Source organism: Prionailurus viverrinus, unplaced genomic scaffold, assembly GCF_022837055.1.
Source record: "Prionailurus viverrinus isolate Anna unplaced genomic scaffold, UM_Priviv_1.0 scaffold_38, whole genome shotgun sequence".
Taxonomy (NCBI): domain Eukaryota; kingdom Metazoa; phylum Chordata; class Mammalia; order Carnivora; family Felidae; genus Prionailurus; species Prionailurus viverrinus.
The window spans coordinates 9031-36079 of NW_025927606.1; the positions used below are offsets into that span (position 1 = coordinate 9031).

At 57.3% G+C, this 27049-nt stretch overlaps 1 protein-coding gene across 3 annotated transcripts; it reads left to right on the top strand.

The window, feature by feature from the left end:
- Nucleotides 1-1567: 1567 nt before the first annotated feature.
- Nucleotides 1568-24619, top strand: WFDC1 (WAP four-disulfide core domain 1). 3 transcript variants are annotated; one of them, XR_007149509.1, is made up of 8 exons: nt 1568-1995; nt 13781-13964; nt 16527-16610; nt 17545-17685; nt 20909-20950; nt 22614-22685; nt 22837-23703; nt 24225-24619. XR_007149509.1 is itself a non-coding variant. In XM_047846222.1 (7 exons), the coding sequence occupies exons 1-6, from the start codon at nt 1723-1725 to the stop codon at nt 22670-22672; spliced, it is 783 nt and encodes a 260-aa protein (XP_047702178.1). In that variant the 5' UTR covers nt 1606-1722; the 3' UTR covers nt 22673-22685; nt 24225-24619. The 3 variants fall into 3 exon arrangements, 1 of the variants encoding a protein (XP_047702178.1); XR_007149510.1 differs by having other exon boundaries at nt 22936-23703; XM_047846222.1 differs by lacking the exon at nt 22837-23703 and having other exon boundaries at nt 1606-1995.
- The last annotated feature ends 2430 nt before the right edge of the window (nt 24620-27049 follow it).

Here is a 27049-nt window from a genome sequence, read left to right on the forward strand (position 1 = left end):
TCGCTCGGCGCAGAGGACCTGAAAGGCCATGCCAGCCCCAAGGCTTTCCCAGAGGAAACCTCGCCCCCGGATCCGCAGGAAGTCACAGTCAGGGGCTGGTGAGTCCCAGACGGACGGCCCACAAAGCTTGGGATCCGATCCAGATCTCCGGAGCTCGGATACACCAGAAAGACCTCCGCCGCTCGGAACATCAAGTTCTGAGGCTTGGCAGAGACCCGGGCGGCTTTGCCGGCCCCGCGATCACGGCCGGGCCCCGGGCCCCGGCTGGCCTCCCCCGCCCCGGCGCCCGCTGGGCCGTCCGGCCTGGCTGTCGGGCCGGGCTCCTGCCTCGATTCTGATCAAAGGAAAGCGGCTGGTTTCCCAGGCAGATTTGTTCCGTGTTTACTTCTCTTCCCAGAGCCTTTCTTCTGCCACATTAAGACCTGTAGTTCACGTGTCCCTGGGCCGTCACCCCTCCTGTCCTCAGGACTCCGGAGAGTCCTTTTTAGAAGTTAATCTTTGCAAGAAATTACCTGACGGGTCCCATCTCGGCCCTGGGTCCCTGGGATCCGAACGCTGCCGCGGGGGGTGACTTCTCAGCTCAAGAGCCTTTATCGAGCGCCTGTTGTGTGCCAGCCCCGCGCCGTGTCCTGGGGGCTGGGAGATGCACCTGACTTTTGTCCTGCCTCTCTTATCTGTAGACGAGGCCCCCTTCCTCGCAGGGTCGTCGTGACGGCTACATTTGTTCCGTGCACCGACGCAGGCCAGGCCCTGTGCAGGCAAATAAGAGAGGCGCGGATGCCTGACCTTTAGGAGCTGGCATCCGCCTCGGGGGTCTCTGAGCCCCTCCTGCCACTGTAGCCAAGACGACAAAGTCAGTGTCACAGGTGAACGAACTGGGCCGCATGGCACAGGCCTTCCCAGCAGCACGCGGACACGGGCCGAGCCGGTTCGCCACCCGGGCGCGTCCCTAAGTCTGGGGCTGGGGGCCCTTCTGTCGCGGGGTCACAGGGGCCTGGGGTCGAGCCCCAGCTCTGCCGCTGGCCGCTGGACCGCGGGCGGTCTTGCGCCTGTGTTTCCTCCCCTGCGAAACGGGCGTCATCAGAGGGGCTGCTTGCGCGCAGCAGGCGACAGAACGTTCGCGAAGCGCTGAGCCCGGCGCTTTTCCGCGCCCGGCCCGAACACACGTGGGCCGGCCCCGGTAGGCACACTCACGACGTGTGCAAACCTTCGCCGACCCCTCCCCAAGGACCCCACGACGCAGCTGTCCGCTCGGCCGCACGCGAGGCGAGGACGCCGAGGTTTCTGCAGCCGGGCTCGGCCAGTGCCCACCCAACACCATGTTCCAAAGACGCTTCCATGGGCAGAGCCTGTCGGCTCGGCTCAAAACTTGGGTGAGGTGGCAGCTGCGAGCCCCACCCCCTCCCCCACCCCCACGGGCCCAGGGTCCTTCCCTCCCCCTTACCCCCCCCCCCCCCCCCCCCCCGCCCCGGGAGCCAGCACACCTCCTCCGGGAGGGGACCGAGCCTGCACGCAAATGCTCATTATCCCAATGTGTCCCGGCCACGTCTCTGGCGAGCCCGTGCCCCCCTCCTCCTGCCTCCACCGTCTCAGCTGCCCGGGCTGCAGACATCTATGTGGCGACTCTGCGGCCAGATGTTATAGGGCAAAGCTAAAAATAGGGCGGGCCGGCCACCGGCAGGGGTGGGGGTAGGGGTGGGGGCATGTGCTGGGCGCCGACACATGATCCGAGGGGCCCGGCCGAGTGCAGCTGAGAGCCCGGCGGACCGTGCACGCTTCTGTCCCCCACTTGCAGGCCCCCCCCCGCTCCCAGCAAGAGGGGCCCCTCTTCTCTGCCCCGTGTGGGAGGAAATGCCTTCTCCCGGCCGCAGGATGGGCAGCGGCGGGAGGAAGGTCATCTGGGCTCTGTCCTTCCTGCTGCTTGTCCGCGAAGCCAGTTCTGCCAAGAATATCTGGAGACGGGCGCTGCACGCCAGGCTGGCCGAGAAGCCCCGCGTAAGTGCCCGGGGCGGGGAGGCCGGGAGGGGACGGGCGGCCCCCAGACTCGGGCGGGCCGGCACGCACGTGTGCCAAGGTTGGGAGGTGGGCAGATGAGCTCCCCGCCCTCGCTCACGGCCCCTGGTCTGTGAGCCAAGAGGCGGAGGGCACCGCAAAAAACGCGCAGGGGGATGGTGACACGCTTTGGCCCACCAGAGAGGACAGCCCCCGCTTTGAGACTCCCAAGGGCTCGAAACTGAGTGTTGTGTTCTCAACTATCAACAACCAAGCGTTTATAAGACGTAATTAGGCATTCGTGCGGTCATTTACTCGTTCAGTAAACATTTAGTAGAGACTGCTCTGCTGGGTCAGGCACTGTGTGCGGTCCTGTGGGTTCACCACGGAGACAGCGGCTCCCACCCTCGGGGGGGACGTGGTCGAGTGGGGGAGGCGGTCGGGTGACATGTGGTGGCGGTACAAAAGGATAGGACAGCACAGCAGAGGGCGGGAAGCGTGTACCCTGGAGCCGGGGGTCTGGGTTTGCATTCAGACTCTGCTGCTTACCAGCTGTGTGACTTCAGGCGACTTGTTTGACATCTCTGAGCACCAGCGATCTCATCTGGAAAAGACAGAGTGTTAGAGGGATGCGGTTCTTTCAACACCTGTTGTTCGGTCACCCCTGTTTACCGGGCGCTCTTCTAGGCTGTGGGCATATAGACAGCGGTTCTCTGCTTCGGGGAGATCGCGATGTAGTGAGAGAGTAAGTGAGAGATAAGGAAAACAGGTGCCAAGGAGAGAAGTAAGGCAGGAAGGGGACCAGGCGAGAGAGACCGGGGGCAGGAGGGTATAATCTTATTTTTTTAAATTTTTTTTAACGTTTATTCATTTTTGAGAGACAGAGAAAGACAGAGCATGAGCGGGGAAGGGGCAGAGAGAGGGAGACACGGAATCCGAAACAGGCTCCAGGCTCTGAGCCGTCAGCACAGAGCCCAACGCGGGGCTCGAACCCACGAACCGCGAGATCGTGACCTGAGCCGAAGTCGGACGCCCAACCGACTGAGCCACCCAGGCACCCCGGGGGGGGCGTGTGTGATCTTAACGCCCCCCCCCCTTTCTAGCACAGGGAGCACAGGGGTGGGGAGGAGTCAAGGAGACAGCACTGACTCTCGCAGGATTGAACGAGTCCCCTTAACATAGCAAGTGCTCGGTGCCTCTTGGTGACTTCGTGAAATCGTTGTGAAACTGGGTGGCGCTTGCCACCCCAGGTGGGATATAGGACCCTCGAGGTGAGGCCTGATTGTGTCTCGTTCAGTGCAGTGCTCCTGGTGCCTGGCCAGGCGTCTGCCATTCAGTCGGCACTCGGTACGTTCCTGTGAATTCATTATGGGCAAACGCACTGGAAGCCCAGAAGAATGTGTTCAGCTCTGCTCCAGAAGAGTCAGGAAGGGGTCTTCCAGGGTTGAGGACATTCAACATTGGGCTCTGAGGGATGAGTAGGAGTTTGCCGGGTAGATCAGTGGGAAAGGGGAATGTTTCATGCCGCCTGCCACGGTGAGATGCTTGAAACTGTATCGAGGCTAATCTCAGCCTCCAGGGCTCACGTTCTCCAGCTCAGGCAGGAGGCCACCGGGAGTGGAAAAGAATAGTGGCAACTGAAATGACCGTAGGTGTTTGGAGAAGGGAGAGCAATCCCTGAAGGCTTCCTGGAGGAGGGGAGACCCTGGCCAGATCTTGAAGAACTATTAAGGATTAGGAGGAGTAAGGACATCCCTGGAAGAAGACGCAATGTGGGCAGAGCGTGAGGCACAAATGGTGTATCTGGGAGCCCCTGAAGGGGCCCTCACTGCAGGGGAGGGTTTGTGCAAGGAGGGAGAGAGACCCCTCTCAGGTTTGACACCTCCTTGCTCTTTGCTGGCCCAGCGGGATGGCTCATTTAGGACTTTGGTTCTCGGACCACAAAGAGATCTCCAACGTGTCGTCTGGGCTGATCTCCACTTTGTCCCACAGCGTCATAGGAACGGACGTGCCATCTTGCCAGGCGGGAGGGGGGAGGCTGGGAGGCTGGGGACCCTGGGCACGGGGTTGGCGGGGGGGAGGGTGGTCTTCAGCCTTGACCCCGGACCCTTGAGGACCGGGGGGGGGGGGCAGGTCAGGGTGAGGAAAGGCCGGGTGTCCCGTAGGGTGCTGAAACCCACTCTGGAGAGTTAAATAGAGCCCTTGTTAAAATTAAACCAGGGGCGCCTGCGTGGCTCGGTCGGAAAAGCATCCGACTCTCGGTTTCGGCTCAGGTCACGATCTCGCATTTCGGGCGTTCGAGCCCCGCGTCGGGCTCCACGCCGACAGCGCGGAGCCCGCTTGGGATTCTCTCTTCCCCTCCCTCTCTGCCCTCCCCCCCCGCCCTGCTCGCTCTGCCTCTCTCACAGTGAATAAACTTGAAAAATTAAAAAAAAAAAAAATCAAAGCATAGAGCCGCTGCCCAGCTCCTCGCAAGGCGCCCGCCCTCGAGGTGGCCTCACAGGGCACCTGCCGAGGCTGGTTGTAGGGCCTGGGCCAGCACGTGGCTGCCCCCTCTCCCTTTCTCGAGGCCCAGCCCTGGGCAGAGAGGGCAGAGCGGGCCCAGCGCACTTGGCCCACCGTGTCCACCTGCCTTCCTGCCCGAGGACTTAGAGACACGGCAGAGAGGGAGGCACGGCCTTCCGTCCCCAAGGAGGCCACTGGGGGGCTCGTCGTGAGAAAGAGGGCCCCCCCTCTGAACCTCGGCCTCCCCGCCTACAGCGTGGGGGGGCGGGCAGCACCGGCTTTGCCCCTCCTCTTCATGTGCACTATTAAACACAAAACCAGACCACGGGGCGCCTGGGGGGCCCCGTCGGTTAAGCGCCCGACTTCGGCTCCGGTCATGATCTCGCGGTTCGTGAGTTCGAGCCCCGCGTCGAGCTCTGTGCCGACAGCTCAGAACCTGGAGCGTGTTTCAGATTCTGTGTCTCCCTCTCTCTCCGCCCCTCCCCGCCCCCCATCTCTCGAAAATAAACATTCACAAAATTAAAAAAATAATAATACACATAAAACCGGACCAGACAGGCAACATGGCACCAAATATTTGCCAGGCTGGATAAAACGGAGGCAAGATGTTTGTAAATAGCCCGGCGGCCTGCTTCGGGGCGCTCGGCCCATTCGGTGGAGCGGGCGTTCGATGGAACAGTGCTTTGCTGAGCCCTCGCTCTGTGTCAGGACAAGGACTCGCCACCTGTTAAGTCTCAGGAGCCTCCCAACTTTTACCGGGTGGGGCCCTCTGCAGCCACCATGTCACCGGGGACCAGGTGGCCCCAGTTCTCCGCGCGTCACCGTGGCTGAGTCTGGCTCATCCCCCAAGCTCCCGTCCAGGGCAGCTGGAGGTCGCTGGGCAGTACCCACCCTGCCCAGGGGTGCCTGCCCGGCGGAGGGGGCGCTGAGGGGGTGCGGCAGGAGGAAGGGCTGCCTCCCCAAGCTGGCCCCCCTCCCCCTTGTGATTTCGGTGACCTCCCGAGTCTTTTCTTGCGTCTTATTGTTGCTTATTTATTTTTTTGCGAAGTTAGCACGAGTAGGAGAGACAGAAGGGCTCTCGGATACGACCGTACCTCCCTGGCTGGGGGACACGCTCAGCCGACACCCAGGACGGGCCAAGATGCTGGGGGTTCCCACCAGGGGAGCAGATGGGACTCGAAGACAGACCCGGCTTCCTCATCCTTGGGTGGGACACCTCTGAAGAACAGTCCGTACCGTGTCCCAGAGGTTCCCCTCGGGTCTGAGCGCCAGCTGCTCCCCGCCCCCCCCGCCTGTCAATTGCCTGCGTATTAACGCCCCCTGGATGGGCTCTGCCCCTTCCCCGCCCGCCGGAGCTTCCTGGGACCCCTCCCAAGAACCTGCCCTGCCCTGGAATCCTGGTCTCGGGCGTGCGTGGCGGGTTCCACCGTGTCCCTCGAGAAAGAGATGCTCAGATCCTAACCCCTGGTTACCTGGAAACGGGACCTTATCTGGAAACAGGGCTGTTGTAGATGGGATTCATCAAGACGAGGACACTTGGGAGTGAGGCGGGCGCTCCCCGAACCCAGTGTGGCTGGTGAGGAGAGGAGACCCGGAGGCAGAGCCACGGCGGGGAGGCCAAGTGAAGACAGAGGTGGCGAACGGAGAGCTGCATGTCCGAGCCAAGGGACGTCAGATTGCCGGCAGCCACCAGAAGCCGCAGGCCGGTGCGGCTCGGATCCTCCCGCACAACTTGCAGAAGAAACCAGGCCCCGCCACCCCCACCCACCACCTTGATTTCCGCCTCCTGGCCTCCGGAGCCGTGAGACAGCGTGCTCCTGTTGTGTGCAGCCCCCAGCTTGTGGGGCTTTCTCAGAGCGGCCCCGGGGACACCCCTGCGGTGTCCAATTTCTGCCAATTTCTGCTGCTTGCAGCCAGCAGCCCTGACGACAGACATCGCCCGGATGAGGAACTCGAGGCCCTGGTGAGACGTGACTCACCCCCAGGCCGTTCCGGCCGGGGACGGGCGAAGTGGTCATTACACCGTCGGAGTCCCGGGGACTCGCCTCACTCCTCGGAAGATGTGAGCTCGCACCCCCCGCGGGACCCCATCATCAGGACCTCTAAGGCGCCTCCATGCAGAGGAGCGAGGGCTGCTCGGGGGCCCTGGGGTGTTCACGGCCAAGGCCCCGTGGGTCCTACCTGGGGGCGGGAGAGGGGAAGTGACGTGCCGAGGGGAACAACCCCACGGTTGGCCGTAGCCCGGTGTCCCGCACGTCACGGGCACGCGGAAACCTCTTCAGAATGGAGGATGGCGGCGGTGGCGATGAGCTGGCCGAGTCACTTCCTCCTCCCTGCAGCCGGCTTCCCCGTCTGAGGTTCCAGGCCTGCAATCAGTCCCAGGCGGAAATGACCGAGGGAAGAAGCATCCAGGGCAACCGGGTGGTTATCATCGGGGAGCGTGCCCGCGGGAGGGAGGTGAGAAAGCAGAGGAAGACTGCCTGACGGTCCACAGCAGCGCCAGTCAAGGCGGCCAGAGCTGGAAAGGTCCGGAAGCTCGGAAGGAAAAAAAATGAAAGACGACCAATCCGTGAGGTGGAATATTATTCAGCCATAGAAACGGGAGTGGGGTCGTCCCCCTTGCTACGGGAGGGATGAACCCTGAAAACATTAAGCTAAGCGGAAAAAGGCGGCCACAAAAGGCCACGTCCTGTAGGATCTCTTTGCGTCGACTTTCCGGAATAGGCAAGCCCGTAGACACAGACGGTACATTAGAGGTGCCGGGCGCTGGGGGGGAGGGAACGGGAGCAGAATTTCTGTGTGGGTGATGGACAAGCGCACCCACACCGGGTCGTTGTGGTCTTAGCTTTCGGTCTTCTCCTCGGAAGGCGGTTCCCTTAAGTGCTTTCATATCACCTCGACTTCTCCCTAGCATTCAGCCCCTTTAATATGATGTGCATGCTTTTTTTTATTTTTTAACGTGGCTTTAGTTTTTCATTAACCGATTTTGCAGATGGCAGAAAAAAAAAGAGGCAATATGTTTGCGGTCTCTGTGTGACGTCTGGTTCGGTGTTTGTCCCTTGTCCTGGAGCTGAGCCCTGTGAAGGGAGGGATGTCTTCTGGTCCAGCCCAGCATTGTTTGGAGCCAGCCCGCCTGGCACGTAGTCGGCCTGGGAACTATGAATGTACCACGAAGGGGAATGGATAAGTTACGTTAAAACCTTCCAGAACAGGATGGAAGGGGATAGAAAGTTCTAGAAGACTTCCTGGTGCGCCGCAGTGCCCGGGGGCCCCCGGCTAAAGGAGTCGGTCGAGTTAGCCGGCAACATGCACTGCGATGAGGTCATCGCTGGTGTGAGATCTGGGACTTTGCGTGCCTCTCTGAGGAAGTCCCTTAGCGATGCACCCAGTTCTGCTCCCAGAGCCCAGCGCTGAGGTCCCAGGGTGTCAGGAAACGGCATTCATCAACGCGCACTGAGCTGTAAGCCCCTGTTCCAGGGACAGACGTATTTTTAGACTTTTTGACGTCCAAATTCCAGAGGAAGGGCAAGTAACGCTTACAGGAAAATTGGCTTTCTTCCGGCACCAAGCAAATCAGGCCTGGGGCGCACTTTTATTGGTCTGGCCGTTAAGTCGCTGGAACATTCCAAAGAAGGGTAAAGCTCTTGCACGCGGAATGAAGTGGGTGGAGAGCACAGAGGGAGGGATGTGGGTAAATTGGGGCAGCTTTGGAGATTGGATTCTTTCTCCTTAAATGGAAACGGATCAAAATTGTTTCCTGATTATACAAGTAATGTTTACTGTAGAAGAAATCCAGACGATACCGAAAGTGACAACCACGTAAAAAAGCTCGAATTCTCCCTCCAGGGCATAAGCCCCGTTGGCATTTTGGTGTGTGTGTGCCCCGGCAATCCCGTGAAAACAGGTGTACTCACATTTTTTTTTCTCTTCATGGTGTTTATTCACAGTGTGTAAAAGATGTTTTATGGAGATGAAATTCACGTCACATGAAACGATTTTTTTTTAATTTATTAAAAAAAAATTTTTCTTTCAACGTTTATTTATTTTTTTTTGGGACAGAGAGAGACAGAGCATGAATGGGGGAGAGGCAGAGAGAGAGGGAGACACACAGAATCGGAAACAGGCTCCAGGCTCTGAGCCATCAGCCCAGAGCCTGACGCGGGGCTCAAACTCACAGACCACGAGATTGTGACCTGGCTGAAGTCGGACGCTTAACCGACTGCGCCACCCAGGCGCCCTTGTTTTGTTTTTTTTTTTAACGTTTATTTATTTATTTTGAGACAGAGAGAGACAGAGCATGAACGGGGGAGGGGCAGAGAGAGAGGGAGACACAGAATCGGAAGCAGGCTCCAGGCTCCGAGCCATCAGCCCAGAGCCCGACGCGGGGCTCGAACTCACGGACCGCGAGATCGTGACCTGAGCCGAGATCAAGAGTCGGACGCTTAACCGGCTGAGCCACCCGGGCGCCCCCTGTGTCCTCTTTTCAAAGGCCTCTGTTGTGTTCTGCGATACAGATGTGCCATTCTTTCTTCAGCCAGCCTCCTTTGGTTGGACACGAGGCTGCTGGCTTCAGGAGAATCCACACTTGAACTTGAAGAATGGCGCTTTCCACCGAAAGGGGCCAGAATCGGTATTTCCTTAACCCGCTTCCTGGGGGCACCGGCAGTAGAATGGCCCCGCAGATCCCCAGGGGCTTCTAGAACTCTCTCCCAGAGGAGTGAAAAAAACCATAACCACCTCGTGGGAAATCTTAAGGGGGAAGCATTTTTATCCGAGTAGGGCACACCGCCCTGGAGAGTTCTTGTCTGGGCGGTTCCGTAAGTGTGCGTCCAGCAGCGGTTTGGACACAGACTTGCAATACAGCCCCTTCGCGGGCCTGGAAATAAAAGCTGGAAATCACGGGTTGCCCTGGGGTTTTCGCGAAGGATGTTGTCGTTCTGGGGTGAGCCGCCTCGTCTGTCCGCGCGATTTGACGTGCCATGATTTTCTTTTCGGCCGAGGGGCGCTGGAGGGCCGGGCTGACTGGGGTGGCGAAGGGTGGAGCCTGGGACGAGTTCTCTCCAGAATCTGTGCCCGGGGGAGGCGGTTCTCTCTCTGACTGTGTCCTGAGCTGGGGCTGGCGCACTGGCAGCAGCGGCGGGCAGGGGTGGGGACGTGGGACGGGGAGGCGGGGAAGGCCCGGATCCAGACAGACCCGACAACAAGAACGGGAAGCCTAATTCCAACAGGCTGGAAGGTGCCTTCGCAACCTCGTCGGCTCCCACCACAAACGCCCGCAGCACAAGTGCCTCCTGCGCCCATTTTGCGGAGGAGGAAAACAGAGGCTGAAATAAGTCCGTGGCTTTCCTGTGTGATCACAGAGCTACAGGATTCAAACCCAGACTTGTCTAGTGCGTTAGTTCCCTGCCGAACTCAGCCTGAACAGTTTACGAGGTCACGGGCCTTAGCCCCATCCATCTTGCTACGCTCAAAAACCAGACACAGCGCCTAAGTTCTTGCCCCAAAGAAAGAGCAACAGTCCTCTGGGGAAAGTTCTGAGCGGAGGGAACAGTGTGTGGAAGGCTTCAAGGCAAGGAGGAGGAAGGCGTCTGAGCAAACCTTCAGAAATTGAGGCTGCTGATTCTAGATGTATAGTTTGGATCCATTACTGGGGCCTCTGGAGAGAGAAGTGTAGACTTGGGCTCGTGACCCTTCTCGGCCTGTGGCCTTGGGCACACCTCTCATTCTGCAGGTCTCAGGGGCCTCATCTTTAGTGGGGATAACAATAGAACGCCCCCCGCTGGCCTCATGCGACCAGAGCAGGTGCTGGGGCTTGCTAAGAGGTGCCGAGTTGGAGGGGAGCCCCTGTTCGGGAGACCTGGGGGAAGTGAGCACGGGGCCAGGCTGGCATCTCAGGTGGGAGACACAGCCCGTGCAAAGGCCCGGAGTTAGCACCGCTCCAGGGACCTCAGAGAAGCCGAGTCGGCTGAACAGGGATGCGCAAGGGAGGGGTGAGTCTGGGAGGCAGAGGGGCTGGGGGCGGGCACCAGCCAGCTTTGGCTGACCTTTACCCCTTTGTCCTCCACGGGAGGGGGCCCCACTGAGGGTGATGTATTTCTCTCTCTGATAAAAGTTCTCTCCCAGAGCTCCTAAAATTCACGCTTTTTCAGGAAGACAGGCATCACCTCGCATGATATGAAATATTTTCCAAAACATTTAATCCTTTAATCTGGGCCCATCGGTGACATCGGTTCTGTTATCACCCACGACCATCTGTTGTTTCGGCCGCACCGTAAATAACTCGGGAGATTTGACTTCTAAGGCGCTTATCCCTTTTGTCCTCTCCAAATTCTGGGAGACGACGTCTGAAGGTCCCTCAGAAAGCAGGGGCACATCTAAAATTGATCTCTCGTCACACCCCTGCTGGGCTCCCATTAGGAAGTCACCAGACTGGGAGGCAGGGGCTGGGGTGGCAGTGGGGGGGACACAGGGTTTCACTTGTGATCCGCAGGCTGCAGTGAGTCCCCTAAATGAGGCCTTGAGTCCGAACGGGCCATGCGGAAGCCCCCCGCCCTCCACCCCGGCCTCCCGACCATGCGCAGGCCTTTCTTCATCACCCTCCCAAGGAAGCCGGGCCGGCTGCCACCATGCATTAGGATCACAGTGGTCGGGCCCCAACGTGAGTCCAATTTTGTTCATTCTGAGGAAAACGAAGTAAGAGCTAACGGCGAGGGGTGGAAAATTATTCACGATGATACAGGACTTACGGGGACCGGCCTGAGCAGGGGGTGGTGAAAAGGCTGAACCAGTTTGCGAGTCCGCGCTCCGGTCTCCCCTTTGTTTTGAGGGGAGAACCACCAGTCTTCTGCAGTCTTTGTTTCCTTATATGCCAAATGTTGGCTTCATTCTTACATTTCACGAATTAAATGGCAGACATATATATATAGGAGAAAAGAGGACTTCTCTCGGCGAAGCTGGGGAGGGGCCGGGAGCCCCGTCCTCCCCAGGCTGCCCCTGCCTCACTTGGTCCCTGCTTTCTTCTCCCTCTTGTTCCTCCCTCTAAGCCCCACGGGTGCCCTGGGACGTAGTTTGAAAACCGCTGGTCCTTGGGATGACACTTCCAAAATGCACCTGCTCTCGGGACCTATCCTCGGTGACCCGACGCCCCCTACAGGGCATTGGAAGCAGCGCATAGACTTTGCAGCCTCCGCAGTAGCTGGGGCGGGCAGGTGGAGGGCAAAGATGTGGACACATTTTTGACCTTCCCGCCTTTTTTTTTTTTTTTAACTCCGTTGAGGTCAGAGGGCATTTGCCATTTTGTTCCTTGTTCTTTATTTTCCCTAACATATCATTAAGTGTTTTTCCTGTCGTTAAACATGCTTTCATGGGGCGCCTGGGTGGCTCCGTCGGGTGAGCGTCCGACTTCGGCTGGGGTCACCATGTTGCGGTTCGTGAGTTCGAGCCCCGCGTCGGGCTGGGTGCTGGAAGCTCGGAGCCTGGCGCCTGCTTCGGATTCTGTGTCTCCCTCTCTCTCTGCTCCTCCCCTGTTCACTCTCTCTCTCTCTCTCTCTCAAAAATAAGTATTTAAAAAAATTTAAAAATGCCTTCATACGTACTTCTCTTCTTTTTCAAATGTTTGATCGTCTTCTTAAAACTGAAAAAATACTGTGTGCATGGCAAAAATAATATTGAAGCAGGGCAAATGAATACCCAGTGAAGAGACACCCCCTTGGCTGCTTCAGAACTGAATTCTTCTCTCCAAAGCCAATCTTTGATAACAGTTTCTTGCGTATTCTTGTGTATCCTTCCAAAAATGTTCTGGGCAGGCATATACATATTACATGAGTGTGCATATGTGTATTTTAAAACGTAGGCGTGTAGCATACAAACTGTTCTGCACCTTAATTCTTTAATGCTTATTTATTTTTGAAGGGGGGAAGGGGCAGAGAGAGAGGGAGACACAGAATCCGAAGCAGGTGCCAGGCCCCGAGCTGCCCCACGCGCGGGGCTCGAACCCACAAACCATGAGATCCCGACCTGAGCTCAACCGACTGCGCCACCCAGGAGCCCCCTGCACCTTCATATTCTTCACCAACCACCATATCTTGGCGATCTTTCATCAGTGGGTTAAAGACAGATTTAATGGCCACACACTACTCCAGTCCGCGGACAAGCATTATTTGCTTGTACAAGGGGGCAGGGTTTTGAAGTATGGATACATTTGCAGGGGAGCGGAGGCCAGGGGCAAATAGGAATTTAGATGTTTAGATGGCAGGAGCAGTTGAGGAAGGGGCCAAGAGGTGGGGGAAGCCTGGGTGGTTTTTCCCAATGAACCTATTCTGTGTGTGTATGTGTGTGTGTGTGTGTGTGTGTGTGTGTGTGTGTAGGGGGGTGTAAGGCATGCTGTCCGCATAGCCCACTTTCAAATCCAGAAGCAGAACAGTGTTCCCAGCATGGATGGGGGCTGGTGTGGAAGGGACCCAGTGTGGGTTGCCTGGGGTGACTAAGCCTCCCAGCCTCACCTCTAAAGTGCTTATTTTATTGGTCATGTGCCCATATTTCCTATACGGTAAGTACAGTATCTTATTTTTAACTTTCTATTGAAACATAATACTGAAAAGTGGGAAAATCACGTGTCCAGCTTCACACCGTGAACACACCCGTGTAACCAGCACCCAGATCAGGAAGCAGAACAGGGCGGGCCCCGGGGCCCCTCCTGGTCCCCACCCACGGTGGGGGGGGGGGCACTCTGCTGACTTCTCACACCAGACGTCACCATTGTCTGTGTTTGAACTGAAAGGATCAAAGGAACCACACTGTGTGTTCTCTTTGGAGCTGGCTTTTTTCCCCCCTCCGGTTCAGTATCCTGTTTGTGAGATTTCTCCAAGTTGTGTGGGTTTATCCGTTTTCGGTGTGGGTTGTAAATCCTCAGAGCTCTGCGTAAACATACGGGTTGCAAGAGAGATATATGTAGAAATCTATGGGTGTATGTATGTATGTGTGTATACGCAGACACGTGCACACACGCACACGCATGCACGCACACGCATACACGCGGGCACGCATGCACGCACGCGCACGCTTACACGCGCATACGCATACACGCGCGCACATACACACGCACACGCGCATACACAAGCACACGCGACACGCATGCACGCACGCGCACGCAGATCCGTATCCGGAGCGGGCGCAGGACAGGGTCGCCTCTCCAGGCCGGCTGCCGGCACGCGCCCACCTCCGCTGGGCGGCGACGGGGACCCGGGGGCCGGGTCCGCGCCGCTGACGCGCGCTCTCCCCGCAGGCCGAGGAGGCGGGGGGCCCCCGGCAGCCCCGCGCGGACCGCTGCCCGCCGCCGCCGCGCTCGCTGCCCCCGGGCGCCTGCCAGGCCGCGCGCTGCCAGGCCGACTCCGAGTGCCCGCGGCACCGGCGCTGCTGCTACAACGGCTGCGCCTACGCCTGCCTGGAGGCCGTGCCGCCCCCGCCAGGTAGGCGCCGGGGCCCGGGAGTCGGGCGGGGACGGGGGGCGCCTCGGGGAGGGGGGTCGCCTGCGTGCGAGAGGGGCCCGAGGAGCAGGCACCCCGGCGCGCGCGGACACGCCACTGCCCTCGGCGCGCATGGCCTTGGAGAGGCCGGTTCTGGGGACGACGCCCCTTCCTAAGGCGATGCGGAGGTTTCTCACTAAAACAAAAATACACCTGTCCGGCTCTTCTTACAAACACTGGACCGCAGCCCCTGGGCCACCACCTGCTGGGGCCCCAGGTGCCCCTAGAAGGCAGCGGGCCCTCCGGTTTTCCCCGGACCGCCACCAGACGCACTCCCCCTCACCTCCTGATCCCCGCGCTGGGGGTATTGGATGTGGAGACTGACCTCAGCAGTCCGGATGGGGTGTGCCCCAGAGAGGCAGGGGGGATGCAGACTCCTGGGTTCGAGTCCACCGGCTGGCTGGGCAGCCCCTGAACCCCCCCCCCCCCCCCCCCCCCCCGCTGTAAAACTGGAGGGCTCTGAACGGGTGGCTGCGGTGGCAGGGAGCAGATCTTTCACAAGGGGTTTGTTAAACCTTAATGACGACTTCTGTGGCAGAAAGAGCCCTCGGGAGCTCGTTCGCCTTTGAAGGGAAGGAGTTTTAGATCCTTTCTGGACAGCTTGCGGGGATATTGAGGAGTGGGTAGGCAGCTGCGTCCCCCCAGCGCGGAGAAAAGGTGTCCCTAAGTGGGTAGGATGGGGACGCAGTATAGCCTCCTTCCCTCTCCGTTCTCCTTGGGGCTGAGGCTTTCGATGACAGCCTGCCCGTGTGGACTGCCCCTCTCAGGGAGAGGCATCCGGGTCCCATGGGCCTCGACTGCTGAAGGCCGCCTGAGAAGGCAGCCCAGCCCTTCCTCCCAAGGCCGAGGCAAGAATGACCACACTTTGTTTTCTTTGGGGTGAGGTCACGGCGATGACAAGGGACTCGGCACCCTTAATTGTGCTCATAATTACAATCCACCTTGCGTTTAAGCACTGCCTCTTGTCCGGGGACTAGGCTGGCACCCAGGGCCAGGAGAGCTCCTAGAGGGCCCCTTATTAAAAAAAAAAAGACAATATGCCACTCCCCCCCCACCCCCCGCCAGTGGAAGGAAGCACAAGGAGGTACTTCCCTCTGGGTGGGCAAGTCAAAGAAGATGCCGCTTGCTTTGGACTGTGACAGCGTGCAGGTGTTCTCGCCTTGCTTGCCACCTACACCAGGTGCTTTTGGGCAGTGCGCAAACTATACAACTGTTCACGACACTCCTGACAGCCTTTCCATACGTTATCTCGTTTAATGCTCACGCAGCCCTGTTTTACAGCTGAAGACACTGAAGCTCAGAGACGCTGAGTTGCTTGCCCAAGATCACACAGCAGGCAACGCTGGGAGTGTCCACTGCCTTACGCCCTGAGTGCAGGGCTGTGGGGCCCCTACTCCAGCATCTGGGCCCGTATGTGGGAATCTCTCACTGCCTGGAACATCCTTCCGCGGGACACCCACACAGCTCCTTCCGATCTTTGTCCGGAGGTGGTCATTTTTCAGGGAACATCTCTCTCTCGAAATGGCAAGCCCTCCTCCAGCCATTCCTCGCCCTCCTTTCCCTGCTTAATTTTTCTTTATAGCACAGTCTGGAACACTGTGTTTTATTCACTCATTGTCTGTTCTCCCCACTTGAAGGTCAGCCGCATAAGGCAGAGATCGGTCTGTTTCCTTCACTGCTGGACGTCCCCCATCTAAACTAGACTCCAGGCATCTGAAAAGTACTCAGTGGAAATTAAAAGAATCAACGTATCAGCGAGTGACTAGCTTTCACTGGCCAGGCAGAGCGGTCCAATTGTTCGTTGGTCGCAACGACCAGCAGCTGACCCGTTGAGGCAGGGACTGTCTCCAGTCTGCCATGGCCCTACCCGGCGGCTTTTCTTACTTATGTTACCTACCTCCACCCCTGCTTTGGGATTTTGAACACTTTACAGCCCTACGCGTGGGTTGGTCCTCTTGTTAAACATTTATTGGTCACAGAGCAGGCTACGAGGCTATGACAGAAAGACCCATAAGCCCAGGAGCCCAACCTATTTACTCCTCCTTTGGTTAGTAGGCCCGAGGAGATGGGTGGTCCATGGCAGGTAGGTGGCCCCGGTCCAGTCATCCAGGGACCCAGGTTCCTTCCACTTGTTGCTCTGCAAGGTCAGAGTGGCTCCCAGGCTGCAGGCAGAGGGACAGCACGGAGCAAACAGGCACCAAAGCCCGGGCGAGAACAGAAACTTGCGTCATCGCCTCTGCTGACATCCTATTGGTCAGGACTCAGTCGCGTGGCCACACCTAGCTGCAAGGAACGCTGGGAGATGTAGTCTCCAGCTCGGCCCCAGTGCCTAGGCGAAACTCAAAGTTCTGTTACTGAAAAAACTGGAGGAATGTGCGGCAGGGAGCCTGTGTGTTTCATCGTGAAATGTAGACTCCCCCCGCCCCCTCGCCCCGTTCCCAGAGGCTGGGGCGTTTCTCAGCTGCCTGGGGCGGGGCTCAATGTAACCATGTATCGTTTTGTTAGTTTTAGACTGGCTAGTGCAGCCGAAACCTCGATGGCTTGGTGGCAACGGCTGGCTCCTGGATGGCCCTGAGGAGGTGTTGCAAGGTGCCTACGGGGAGAAGCCCACCCCGGCGTCAGAGTCAGGATCCCTCCTTCTCAGGCTGTCTCTGCTGCGGCAGGCTGCCTGCCCTCCAGTACCTCAAATACTCGACCTAGAACGGTGGCGACTGGGGCTTGGCCAGACTCTCAGAAAACGCAGAACCGTATAGGGCTCGACTTTCCCTAGGACTGGGGGCCTCCTCCTCCCTGGGTGGAGGCTTGAGAGGGAGGGGGTGGGGGTGGCTTTCAGATCCCCCAGATCATAATAAGGGGTCCACGGCTCCGTGGTGACGACGACTCCTCCGGGTGGGTGGGGAGCAGGCAGGCAGGCCCGGGGTCCCCAAAACGGGAGGGTGGGAGTGTGTGCACGTGAGTCGGTGCGACTGTGCCTGTGACGCTGCACGCATGCGTGTGCGCGACTGCGTCGGTGAGGCGGTGCGGCACCCGTGTGGCTGTCCTTGCGCTGCGTCTGGATGTTTGCGTGTCTGTGTGCATGCAAATGTGTGTGACCGTAGGTGTGAGTGTGTGTGTGTGTGTGTGTGTGTGTGTGTGTTAAGAGCCATGGGTGGCGAAATTATGTGTGTGTCCCGAGTTGTGTATGAACGCGTGTGTATGCCTGTGGCTGTAGATGTGAGGGCACGTATGCGTGTCAGGATTTGTGTGTGTGCACATGTGTGCATGTGTGAGTGCGTGCGTGTGTCAGGCCTTTTTGGGTGAAGTGTGAGCCTCTGTGTAGATGAACGTGTGTGTACGTGTGCCACGATGCACATTAGGGTGTTTGGGATCACGTGACTTTGGACTGTGCGTTGGTGTGTGTGCGCGTGCCTATGTGCGTCTGCACGAAGGTGCCACGGTGAGCGAGACGCAAGGCACAGCCCGGGATCTGGGGGTACATGGTCCCCTGCGTCCACCCAGCACGCGGCCTGTGTCCCTCCCACAGCCGAGGCCTGCAGCACCACGGAGGACGGGGCGGAGCCCCTCCTCTGCCCCTCGGGCTACGACTGCCACATCCTGAGCCCCGGAGATGTGGCCGAGGGCATCCCCAACCGCGGGCAGTGTGTCAAACAGCGCCGGCAGGCAGGTGAGTGTGGGCGCCCAAGCCGTGCTCTTGGCGCCTGCCCCACCCTCCCTGTAACGCCCCGGGGGGAGGGGGGGAGGCCTGTCCCAGAGAAAACCACCAGCGCCCTCCAAGCCTGGCCGAGAGCTCCTCCTGTCCCGCCTCCCCTCTTCTGTCGTCTCACCCTGCAGGGGACACAGGCCTTGGAGCCCTGCCACCTCCTAGCTGGGAACGGGTGCTTCAAATCTCTGAGCCTCAGTTTCCTCATCTGTAAAATGGGCTGATAATATGCTACCCCATGCCCTGTCATCTGTGTCATAGAAGAGGGAGAACTCGAGGTCGGAAGCTTCTCTACACCATCTGCACCGTAGAGGGGGAATTCTGAGCCTGTTCTCGGGCTGCAAAGCCCGTGTGGGGTGCGTGTGCACGTGCGTGTGTTCTCCCCGCCCCCAGGGATGGTCGGAGCCTTCCGGATAGAAATGTTAGTGAAATTCCTCTTAGCCTCGTTCCGAGGGGGCTGTCGGTTAGCAGTAATTGTTGGTGCTTACGTGGGAGTTTGGAAATGTCTCGATCTCCAACGGTGACCTTTGGAGCAGGAGCCTCAGGGAGGAGTGGGGGCACTGTGTCCCAGGATAACCAGAAAAAAAGCCGCTTATTTAAGATTTCTTTTTAAGCTACATATTTGAAATGATTTGAGACTTCAAGGCAATAGTGCCTTGACCCCTCCATCCCGGTGACCCATTATGGTCTCTCTCTTCCCTCTCCAGCCCCTGCTGTCTCTCCTGGGGGACTCTCTGAGAGTAGGTTGCAGATCTCATGCCTACACCCAAGATGCAAGGCTCCTCTGAGAGCCAGCTTCTCGGCGTGCCGGTGACCATTCGGGTTTTACGGTCCATCCGCCTGGAGCCTGACATCTGAGGGGTTCATGTCTTAAGAGGAATGTGAACTTCGACACAAGCAGGAAAGCTGACTCTTCGGAGAGCAGGGTCTGGGGAGTCAGTGCATTTCTCTGGGATGGGTGTGAGGTCACTCCGAGGCTGAGCGTCCCGTGTCCCCCAGGCTTGCCTCTGGCAAGGCGACCCTGCCGGTGCTGCGTGAGGACAGGAGATCGTCGTGCAGCCGCGAGCAGGGGAGATCTAGTTTGTAAAAATGACATGACGGTGCGTGGAGGGTGTTCAGCTCCAAACATACCTCTCTCTCCTCCCTGTGGTGTGGCGGACCAACACATGTCCCCAAGGAGGAGGAAGGCCCAAGAACGCTTCATCGCCGCCAGCCTGGAAAAACCCTGCCATTTGCTTCAGAAAATAGTTTTTGCCCTGGTTGCTGATAAGCTATCAGCGCGAGGGTGTGGATCGGCTCCTCGGGGTTCTGGCGCCCTGTGTGATAAATGTCAATGCTGTCCCTGAACACCCTGACGCTTTTTAGGACGGCCGCAAAACAAGGAAACCAAATGTCTCACTGTTGCCCAAGGGTGATCTTTAAAATGGAGACGAAATTGGCAAAACAGTATGTTAGTTTCCAGTGTGTGAATGTGCTTTGTTGACAGTGCTGATGCCCTGAGGAGGGGGGGAGCTCACCCATGGCGGCGTTGCCCAGAGAAACTTCTGCGGGACCTGGCCAGATGTCCTTGGCACAAATGTTTCCCCACAGTGATAGGCTGGCGACGACGGAGGGGGCGGTGGGGTCGATGACCATCAACAGTGGGAATCCTCAGTAATTCGAGATGTCTGAAGTTCTGGAGTCAACCGCTTTTTAAAGTTCTTTTATTTTAAAATTCTTTTATTTTATTGTAGGGGCCCCTGGGTGGTTCGGTCAGTTGAGCGGCTGAATTCAGCTCGGGTCATGATCTTGCGGTTTGTGAGTTCGAGCCCCGCATCGGGCTCTGTGCTGACAGCTCGGAGCCTGGAACCTGCTTCCGGTTCTGTGTCTCCCTCTCTCTCTGCCCCTCTCCTGCTCACGCTCTATCTCTCTGTGTCTCTCAAAAATAAACATTAAAGGGGCACCTAGGTGGCTCAGTGGATTAAGCATCCGACTTCGCCTCAGGTCATGATCTCACAGTCCATGAGTTCGAGCCCCGCATCGGGTTCTGTGCTGACAGCTCAGAGCCTGGGGCCTGTTTCAGATTCTGTGTCTCCCTCTCCCTCTGCCCCTTCCTCGTTTACGTTCTGTCTCTCTCAAAACTAAAATAAAAATAAAAATAAAAAAACATTAAAAAATAATTTAAAAAGTTATTTTATTTTAGATGAGGGGGGAAAGGCAGAGAGAGAGGGAGAGACAGAATCCCAAACAGGATCCACGCTCAGTGCGGAACCCAAGGCAAGGATCGATCCCACGACCCTGGGATCATGACCTGAGCTGAAATCAAGAATCTGACGCTCAACTGAGCTCCCCCCCCCCCCCCGGGAGCCCCCCCCCAACACTTTTTTTACATACAAAAATGTCAGTTTCGTGTGGTTCCTCCTATCATTTGCATATCTATGGTTTAAGGGAAATTGTTTGTTTTAACCCTCACAATAATTTTAAGAGGTGCCAATTCTCTGCCCATTTCCAGGTGAGGAAACTGAGGCTCAGAGAGGATTAGCGAAGCAGGGCAATGAAGATTAGCTACTCAAGTTACTTTGTCACGTGCACTGCAGGCATTCAGGTCTCCTTGGAACAGACTCACAAAAGCACCGTGTACTCCCTATGCGAATTGCACACCTTGTCATGACCTTTGCTGAGTGATATGTTGGACTTCTGCTTCCGGTTCCTCTGTTAACACAGTGGTTCCCAAACGTTTTGGTCTCGGGACCCCCCCTTACACTCAAAAACCATTGAGGATCCCACAGAGCTCCCCCTTGTGTGGCCACGGATGACGACCACGTTAGAAACTAAAGCCCAGGCGTGAGAAAGATCTGTGTGTTCGTTCGTTTAAAAACGACGACGATAAACGCGACGCGCATTCAAGAGAAATAGCGTTTCCTTTAAAGGTCACTGTACTTTCCAACACACACACAAATTGAAGCTGGGCATTGGCTCACATCTCTGCAGTTCTCTCTCATTTGTGCCTGGGGAGCAGAGAGACGCTCACGTCGACTCCTGCACTCGATCCGCTGCGATATTGCCCGTCACGCAGCGTCTGGAAACTCCGTGCACACCTGGCAGGGAACGAGAGCGGACGCACAAATATTCCTTTGTATTCTTAGGAAGATAGTTGTGGCCTCCTGAGCTCACTGGAAGGAATTTCACCCTCTCACTTGTTTTGCAGATGGGCGATTCCTACGACACAAGTTTTACAAGGAATACCCAGGTAGGAGAAGAAACCACTCTTCCTTTGCAGAAGGCACTAAACGGGGGCACTGAGAGTTTCTTGGGTGAAAAAAGAAATCGAGAACCCCAGTGACTCTTTTCAGGGCCACAGTCTGAAGCTGCTGTGAAGGGAAATCTCCATTTCTGCCCAGTCGCTCGTGTGCCATCAGGTGGCCCTTGGGGGTGAGGTGGTGGGATGCCAAGCCACTTCCGGTGTGAAAATCTCTCCTCCACCCTGAGCAGCCCTCCAGGGGCACCTGACACGGCAGGGGGCGTTCTAGGCTGCAGCCTGGGACTGAGGCAGCAGTTCAGGGATGTCTCCCCCGGGACAAATTGAGAACTAGGATTAGAAAAGAACATGGAAGCCCTGTTGCCCGGTGGTGAGAGGAGGTGGGAGCCAACGAGGGGCTCATAGAAGACAAATGGCTTTGTGTTAAATGTTACAACTGGGTACTGGGTGTGTTTAAGTCCTTCCTACTTTCAGGGGGTTGGAAATATGGCTGACACTCTTCTTCTATCTAATCCTTCATTGAGCTATCCATGATGTATCTGTGTATCAATCTATCCAATACTGTTCTTCTATCCATCTTTCCATCCTTCCTTCTATCTGTCCTTCCTTCCTTCTTTCCTTCCTTCCATCCATCCATCCATCCATCTATCCATCCATCCATCCATCCATCCATCTATCCATCCATCCATCCATCCATCCATTCATCGATGTATCCAATACTCTGTTCTTTTATCCATCTTTCTATCCTTTCTTCTATCCATCCTTCTATCTGTCCTTCCTTCCTTCCTTCCTTCCTTCCTTCCTTCTTTTTCCTTCCTTCCATCCATCTATTCATCTATCCAATACTGTATTCTTCTATCCTTCTTTCCATCCTTCTTTCCATCCTTCCTTCCACCCTTCCTTCCATCCTTCCTTCCACCCATCCATCCATCCATCCATCCACTCATCCATCCATCCATCCATCCATCCATCCATCCATCCACCTGTCCATTCATCTATCCATCCATCCATCCATCCATCCATCCATCCATCCATCGATCTATTCTTCCATCCATCATTTCTTTATTAAGAATTTACAGCACATATTTATCAAGCATTGGTCTTCATCCTGTGCTAGAGGTTGGGGCTACATTTGTGGACATGACAGACCCAGTCCTTCCCATCAGGCAGCTAACATCAAGCAGGAAATAAATACAAACCCAAGTAGTTACTTAGTAAAAACAGTGATCAGGGTGACTGAAGTCACACCGAGGACACTAGGGAAAAGGATACCTTGGACTAGGATACCAAGGAAAGCTTCCTGAGGAGGGGCCATTTGAGCTCAGCCTAGAGAATAAGAATTAGTGGGCAGAGGAACAGCCAGTGTGAGAATTCTGAGGTTGGAAGCACTTTGGCCGTCGCGGCAGCTGGAGTGTGTAGTGAACAAGGGGGACAGTGGCGGGAGACGGGGCCAGAAAGGGAGGCAGGGCCAGACCACACGGGGGCTGTGGCCACGGTGAGGAGAGGCCAGAGGCTGCAGGTCGGCCTTGGGTGACCTCATCTGCGGGGGAAGAAGGCACAGGGACAGGGAGCCAGGTGTCCAGACTCCATCTGGCAGTGGCTGGTGAGCCGCAGAAGACTCGCCCGCCCTAACAGAGCCCTGCTCTCTTTGCAGAGGGCGACTCCAAGAATGTGGCCGAGCCCGGAAAAGGACCCTTGAGGCACTTTCAGTGAGGCAATGGGGCAGGTCAGTCCGGGGAGTGGTGGCCGGTGGCAGGGGAGGGTTCGGGCGCAGGTGTCCTCGGTAGCTTTACTCACCAAGGTGACCGGTGGGAGGGGGAGAGTGGGGCTTTACCTGGGGCTAGAATTTCAAAATTCCCTTACGGTGTTCCAAGTAGGCGTATACGAGAAGTGGCTGTGTCGCCAGAAGTTTCCAGACCACCCGGACCTAAATCCAAAGATGAGGCTGCAGCCTTCCTTTCCATGCCTGGTTTTAGGGCCTCCGTGAACGGCCGACGAGTCCCCCGCTGCCCCCCGGAGTCTGTCCCTCTGTCCCTCCCTCCGTCACACGATACGGTCAAGTGCCAGCTCCGAGACAGGCGCGTGCCGGGCACCCGGTTCCTCAGCAGCCCTTCGGGACGGCCGGGGTTCCTGCTCCTAGGGGCCTCCCCCCGGCAGGAGACCACACAAGTCAGCAAGGAAACCGGCCTGCGATGCGTGTCGTGAAGGGAACGGACGGGGGCGTGAGGGAGAGTAGCCAGGTCGGGGAGGGGCCGTGCGTGGAGCTCACGTCTGAGCCAAGATCTGAGACGGGACAGAAGAGCCGCCTTGGGGCGGCCTGGGGAACGGGGCCTGGTCAGGGTAGCTGGAAGAGTAGGAGTCCCAAGGGCAGGAGAGACCGTGGCTTCGAGGAGCCACGGGGAGGCCACCACAGAATGACGGCAGCGAGGCTGGCACCAGAGGGGTCCCCAGGGAAGGCCCTGCTCTCAGATGAGATGCTCCAAGGCAAGATGTGTGCCTGTGACCGGGAGCATCTGCTAAGAAAGCCTGAATGCCCGCCCCACCCCGTGAAGGCCCCACACGTGTGCCCACGGTAAACAGAAGCCCTTCAAAGCAGCTAACGCCCCCCAGAATGTCCTCGAAAGGCAAACATCAGGCTTCACATTCCAGAACATTCTGGCGCGAGTCCTCCGGCAAGATCTCGAGCCCTCGAGGATTGGTGCCAGCGTGTCTCTTACCTGCTGATGCCAGGAACGGTCCTTGGGGTGGGTCTGACCCACCTCGGGCAGTGGCCTCCCATGGGGATGCGCGGGGGTGCGGGGAGGGCGACAGGGTAGCGCGGGGCGTGAGAGGCAGTTTGCGTGATGGAGAGGGATGCGTTGAACTAAACAAGATGATGCCCAGAGAGACTGATGGTAAGTTAAGAATTCAGTCCTAGGGATTGGGGCGCCTGGGTGGCTCAGTCGGTTAAGCGTCCGACCTCGGCTCAGGTCACGATCTCGCGGTCCGTGAGTTCGAGCCCCGCGTCAGGCTCTGGGCTGACTGCTCGGAGCCTGGAGCCTGTTTCGGATTCTGTGTCTCCCTCTCTCTCTGCCCCTCCCCTGTTCATGCTCTGTCTCTCTCTCTCTCAAAAATAAATAAAACATTTAAAAAAAATTAAAAAAAGAGAATTCAGTCCTAGGGAAACTGGTATCTTCCTGGTATTGGGGGGGGGGCGGTGGCACAGACCGTGACCTCTGTCCTGCCCCCAGCAGGAGCTCTCATTCCTTCTCTGCTTCTCTTCCAGCCAGCACGCAGGAACATTCTTCCACTTTCTGCTAAGCCTTGGAAACCGTTGGACCAAACACGATTTGACCCCCAGAGGCCATGCCCAGCTCAACAGAGATACTCAGACACAGGACACCCGGCTCTCGATGCCAGCATGACCCGCCTGGCTGGGTGACTTCGCGGGAGCACTGGGTCCCCGTGTGACCATCCGGGGAACACAGCACACCTAGCAGCCCCGCTAGACCCGGAGACCCCACGGAGCCCACCCTGGAAGAGGTCACTGCCTTTGTGAGCTGTGTCAAGCCCCTTTCCGTGTCTGTGTTGTTGCGCATTTCTTCCAGATTTGTCTCTGGGAGGCATGTCCCCATGCCAAATGTTCTCAAAATAAAGCGCCCCTTACAAAACAGAAACGAACTTACCTGCTCGGGTAGGATTCGTAGTTTTAACAGCCCCGCCCCGTGATCTTAAATCACTTGCGCTCAAGCCCTTGAACCCTGGAGATGGGTGGGGGCGGGGGATTCTGGGGTGAGGCGTCAGCGCAGCTCGGCTTCTGGAATATCCAGCCTCGTGCGCACTGCTCTGGGTCTGGGTTGGATGCCTCTGAGACCGACCCGGGGAGGAGGGCTTGTTGAAAGCGCTTTGTTAGGAAAGTTCCCGGGGGACACTGGCCGGAGGGTAGGGAAGTTGGGCGGGAGGAGGAAGTCAGACAAGATGAGGAACAAGGTCCCACAGAGGAGGGTTGGGGAGACCCTCCAGGGCTCCAGGGGTAGATGCTCAGAGGGCCCCCCACTTGGCTTAATGAAATTCTTAGCAGTGGTTGACCAAGGGGCCCGCATGTTCATTTTGCAAATGGTGCCGGTGGCCCTGGGTCACACCGTGGACGCGGCCCCACTGGGGTGCATGGAGTCCGGAAGGCTGACGAGGCTTTTTTTAGGGAAGGCTAAAGAAAGAGCCAGAAGCTCTCCCAAAGAGGGTAGGGGTGGGCACCAGGAGGGGGGGGGGGTCTCGGGAAAACGCACGCACGAGTGGTGGGCAGACTGTCCCCTAGATGTCCACACCAGAGACCGCCTTTTACAAAGGAGGCCGGCAGACCCCAGGACGTCTTGTGACTCGCCCAAGGTCATTCGCCGCCCGGCAGTGACAGGTGGGCAGTTAATCCTTCCGAGGATCTGTTCCTGGCCCCGGGGCCCTATGTTGTTACATCACGCCTCATGGCAACCGTAACACGAGAGCCAGCTCCTTGGGACCACGTACCGCGTTCCAGGCGCCTCTGTGAGCCCTTTAAAGAAAACCAACAGGTCATCTGGGCCGTCCCAAGCCGCGAGGAGGACCCTGTGCATACCCATTTTACAGATCAGGGAAACAGAGACACAGAGAAATAAAGTCACTTAGCAAGTGTCCCACCAGCTAGTCAACGGGCAGAGTGAGGTTGCAGACCGAAATAATAATCCGAGGGGGGGTGGGGGTGGGGAGGGATTTTTTTCTTTTTCTTTATCGCCGAGAAGAAGCCTTTAATTTGTGTAGCTATATGAACACGTGTAGGTACCGAATAAGTTTTGAGTAAAATATTGGACTCGATTATGGGATTCTCCTACCTACCGTCCTTCAGAGCAAAGAGATCCTACATGCTTTTTCTTGTGCTCCTGGGAACCACGGATTCTAGGAAGGTTTTCCGGAAAAGATTGTAGAAGGCGAGGAACACATTTGTTCTCCCCCCGCCGCTACGTGTCACAGTCAGAGTAGACCTTATGCCAAGGTCGTCTACCCGTTTGCCGTTACAGGACGTGCGGAGAAATGGACAGGGGCGCCCACCTTACCCGCAGTAACGTCTTGCGTAACTTAGCCCAACGGTGCAACCGGGACATCAGCAGAGCTCGTGAGGTTTTCTCTAGTTCCACGGGGTGAAGCCACGCCCCCAAGGCCTCGCTGCTTGGAACTGGCCAGTTGGGAGCCCCACCCCCCATCTCCTTCTTCCAGAACTGCCGGAGGCTGGCTCCGCTTCTCGGAATCCAGCCTGGAGTTTTCTCTCTTGCCATACTCAAGAGGCAATAGGGGGCACGGCCATCTCTGTGGCTGCCTGGGGACAGGTCCACAGCCACGGGGGGCAGAGGTGGCCCAGCCTCTGAGGGCTGAGTCCCTCCTGACGGCAAACAGGGGCCTTGAGGAGGGGCACCGGAAAGCTGGGAGAGGTGGGCCGGCCCATGGGCTGCTCCAGCCCTGCCTGCTGGATACAAAGGGCTTCATGCAAGATCCCGGAAAAGTAGCTGGAATCTGGGGGCACTTGGCCGAGGGCAGGGCCGGCGAGAGACCTCACCCCCTTAAGAAGGCTGTTCCCTAAGCGCAAACTTCATCAAACCATCCACTTGTTCCTTTGGGTTGACCAAGTTAGCTACAGTCTTTCCCGGCACCATTTTCCAGCTGGGCTGCTAAGATTAACCGATTCTCCCACCCCAAGTACTTTTCTAGAAGAACATTCACATAGAGATCAGCAAGGTCGTCCAGAAAAGAAGGCAAGCGGGGCCCTGCGGGCGAAGACAGTGCAGGTGGGACAAAGCCTACTTTATAATCCCTTGGGGGCCACTCTAAATCCAGGATGATCTCATCTCAAGAGCCTTAATTTAAGTATATCTGGAAAGACCCTATTTCCAAAATAAGGCCACATACACAGGTTCCAGGGTTCTGGTTCTGGGGGTTAGGAGGTGGACCCTCTTTTTGACTGAAGGAGGGGCACAATTTAACCAACTGTAGGGAGCAAGGAAGTAACTTTGGAGAAGTCTTGGGGTGATGGTGGGGTGGTCCGGAGCCGATGGCCAAGAAAGAATTCTCGGACGTCTTTGGTGCAAA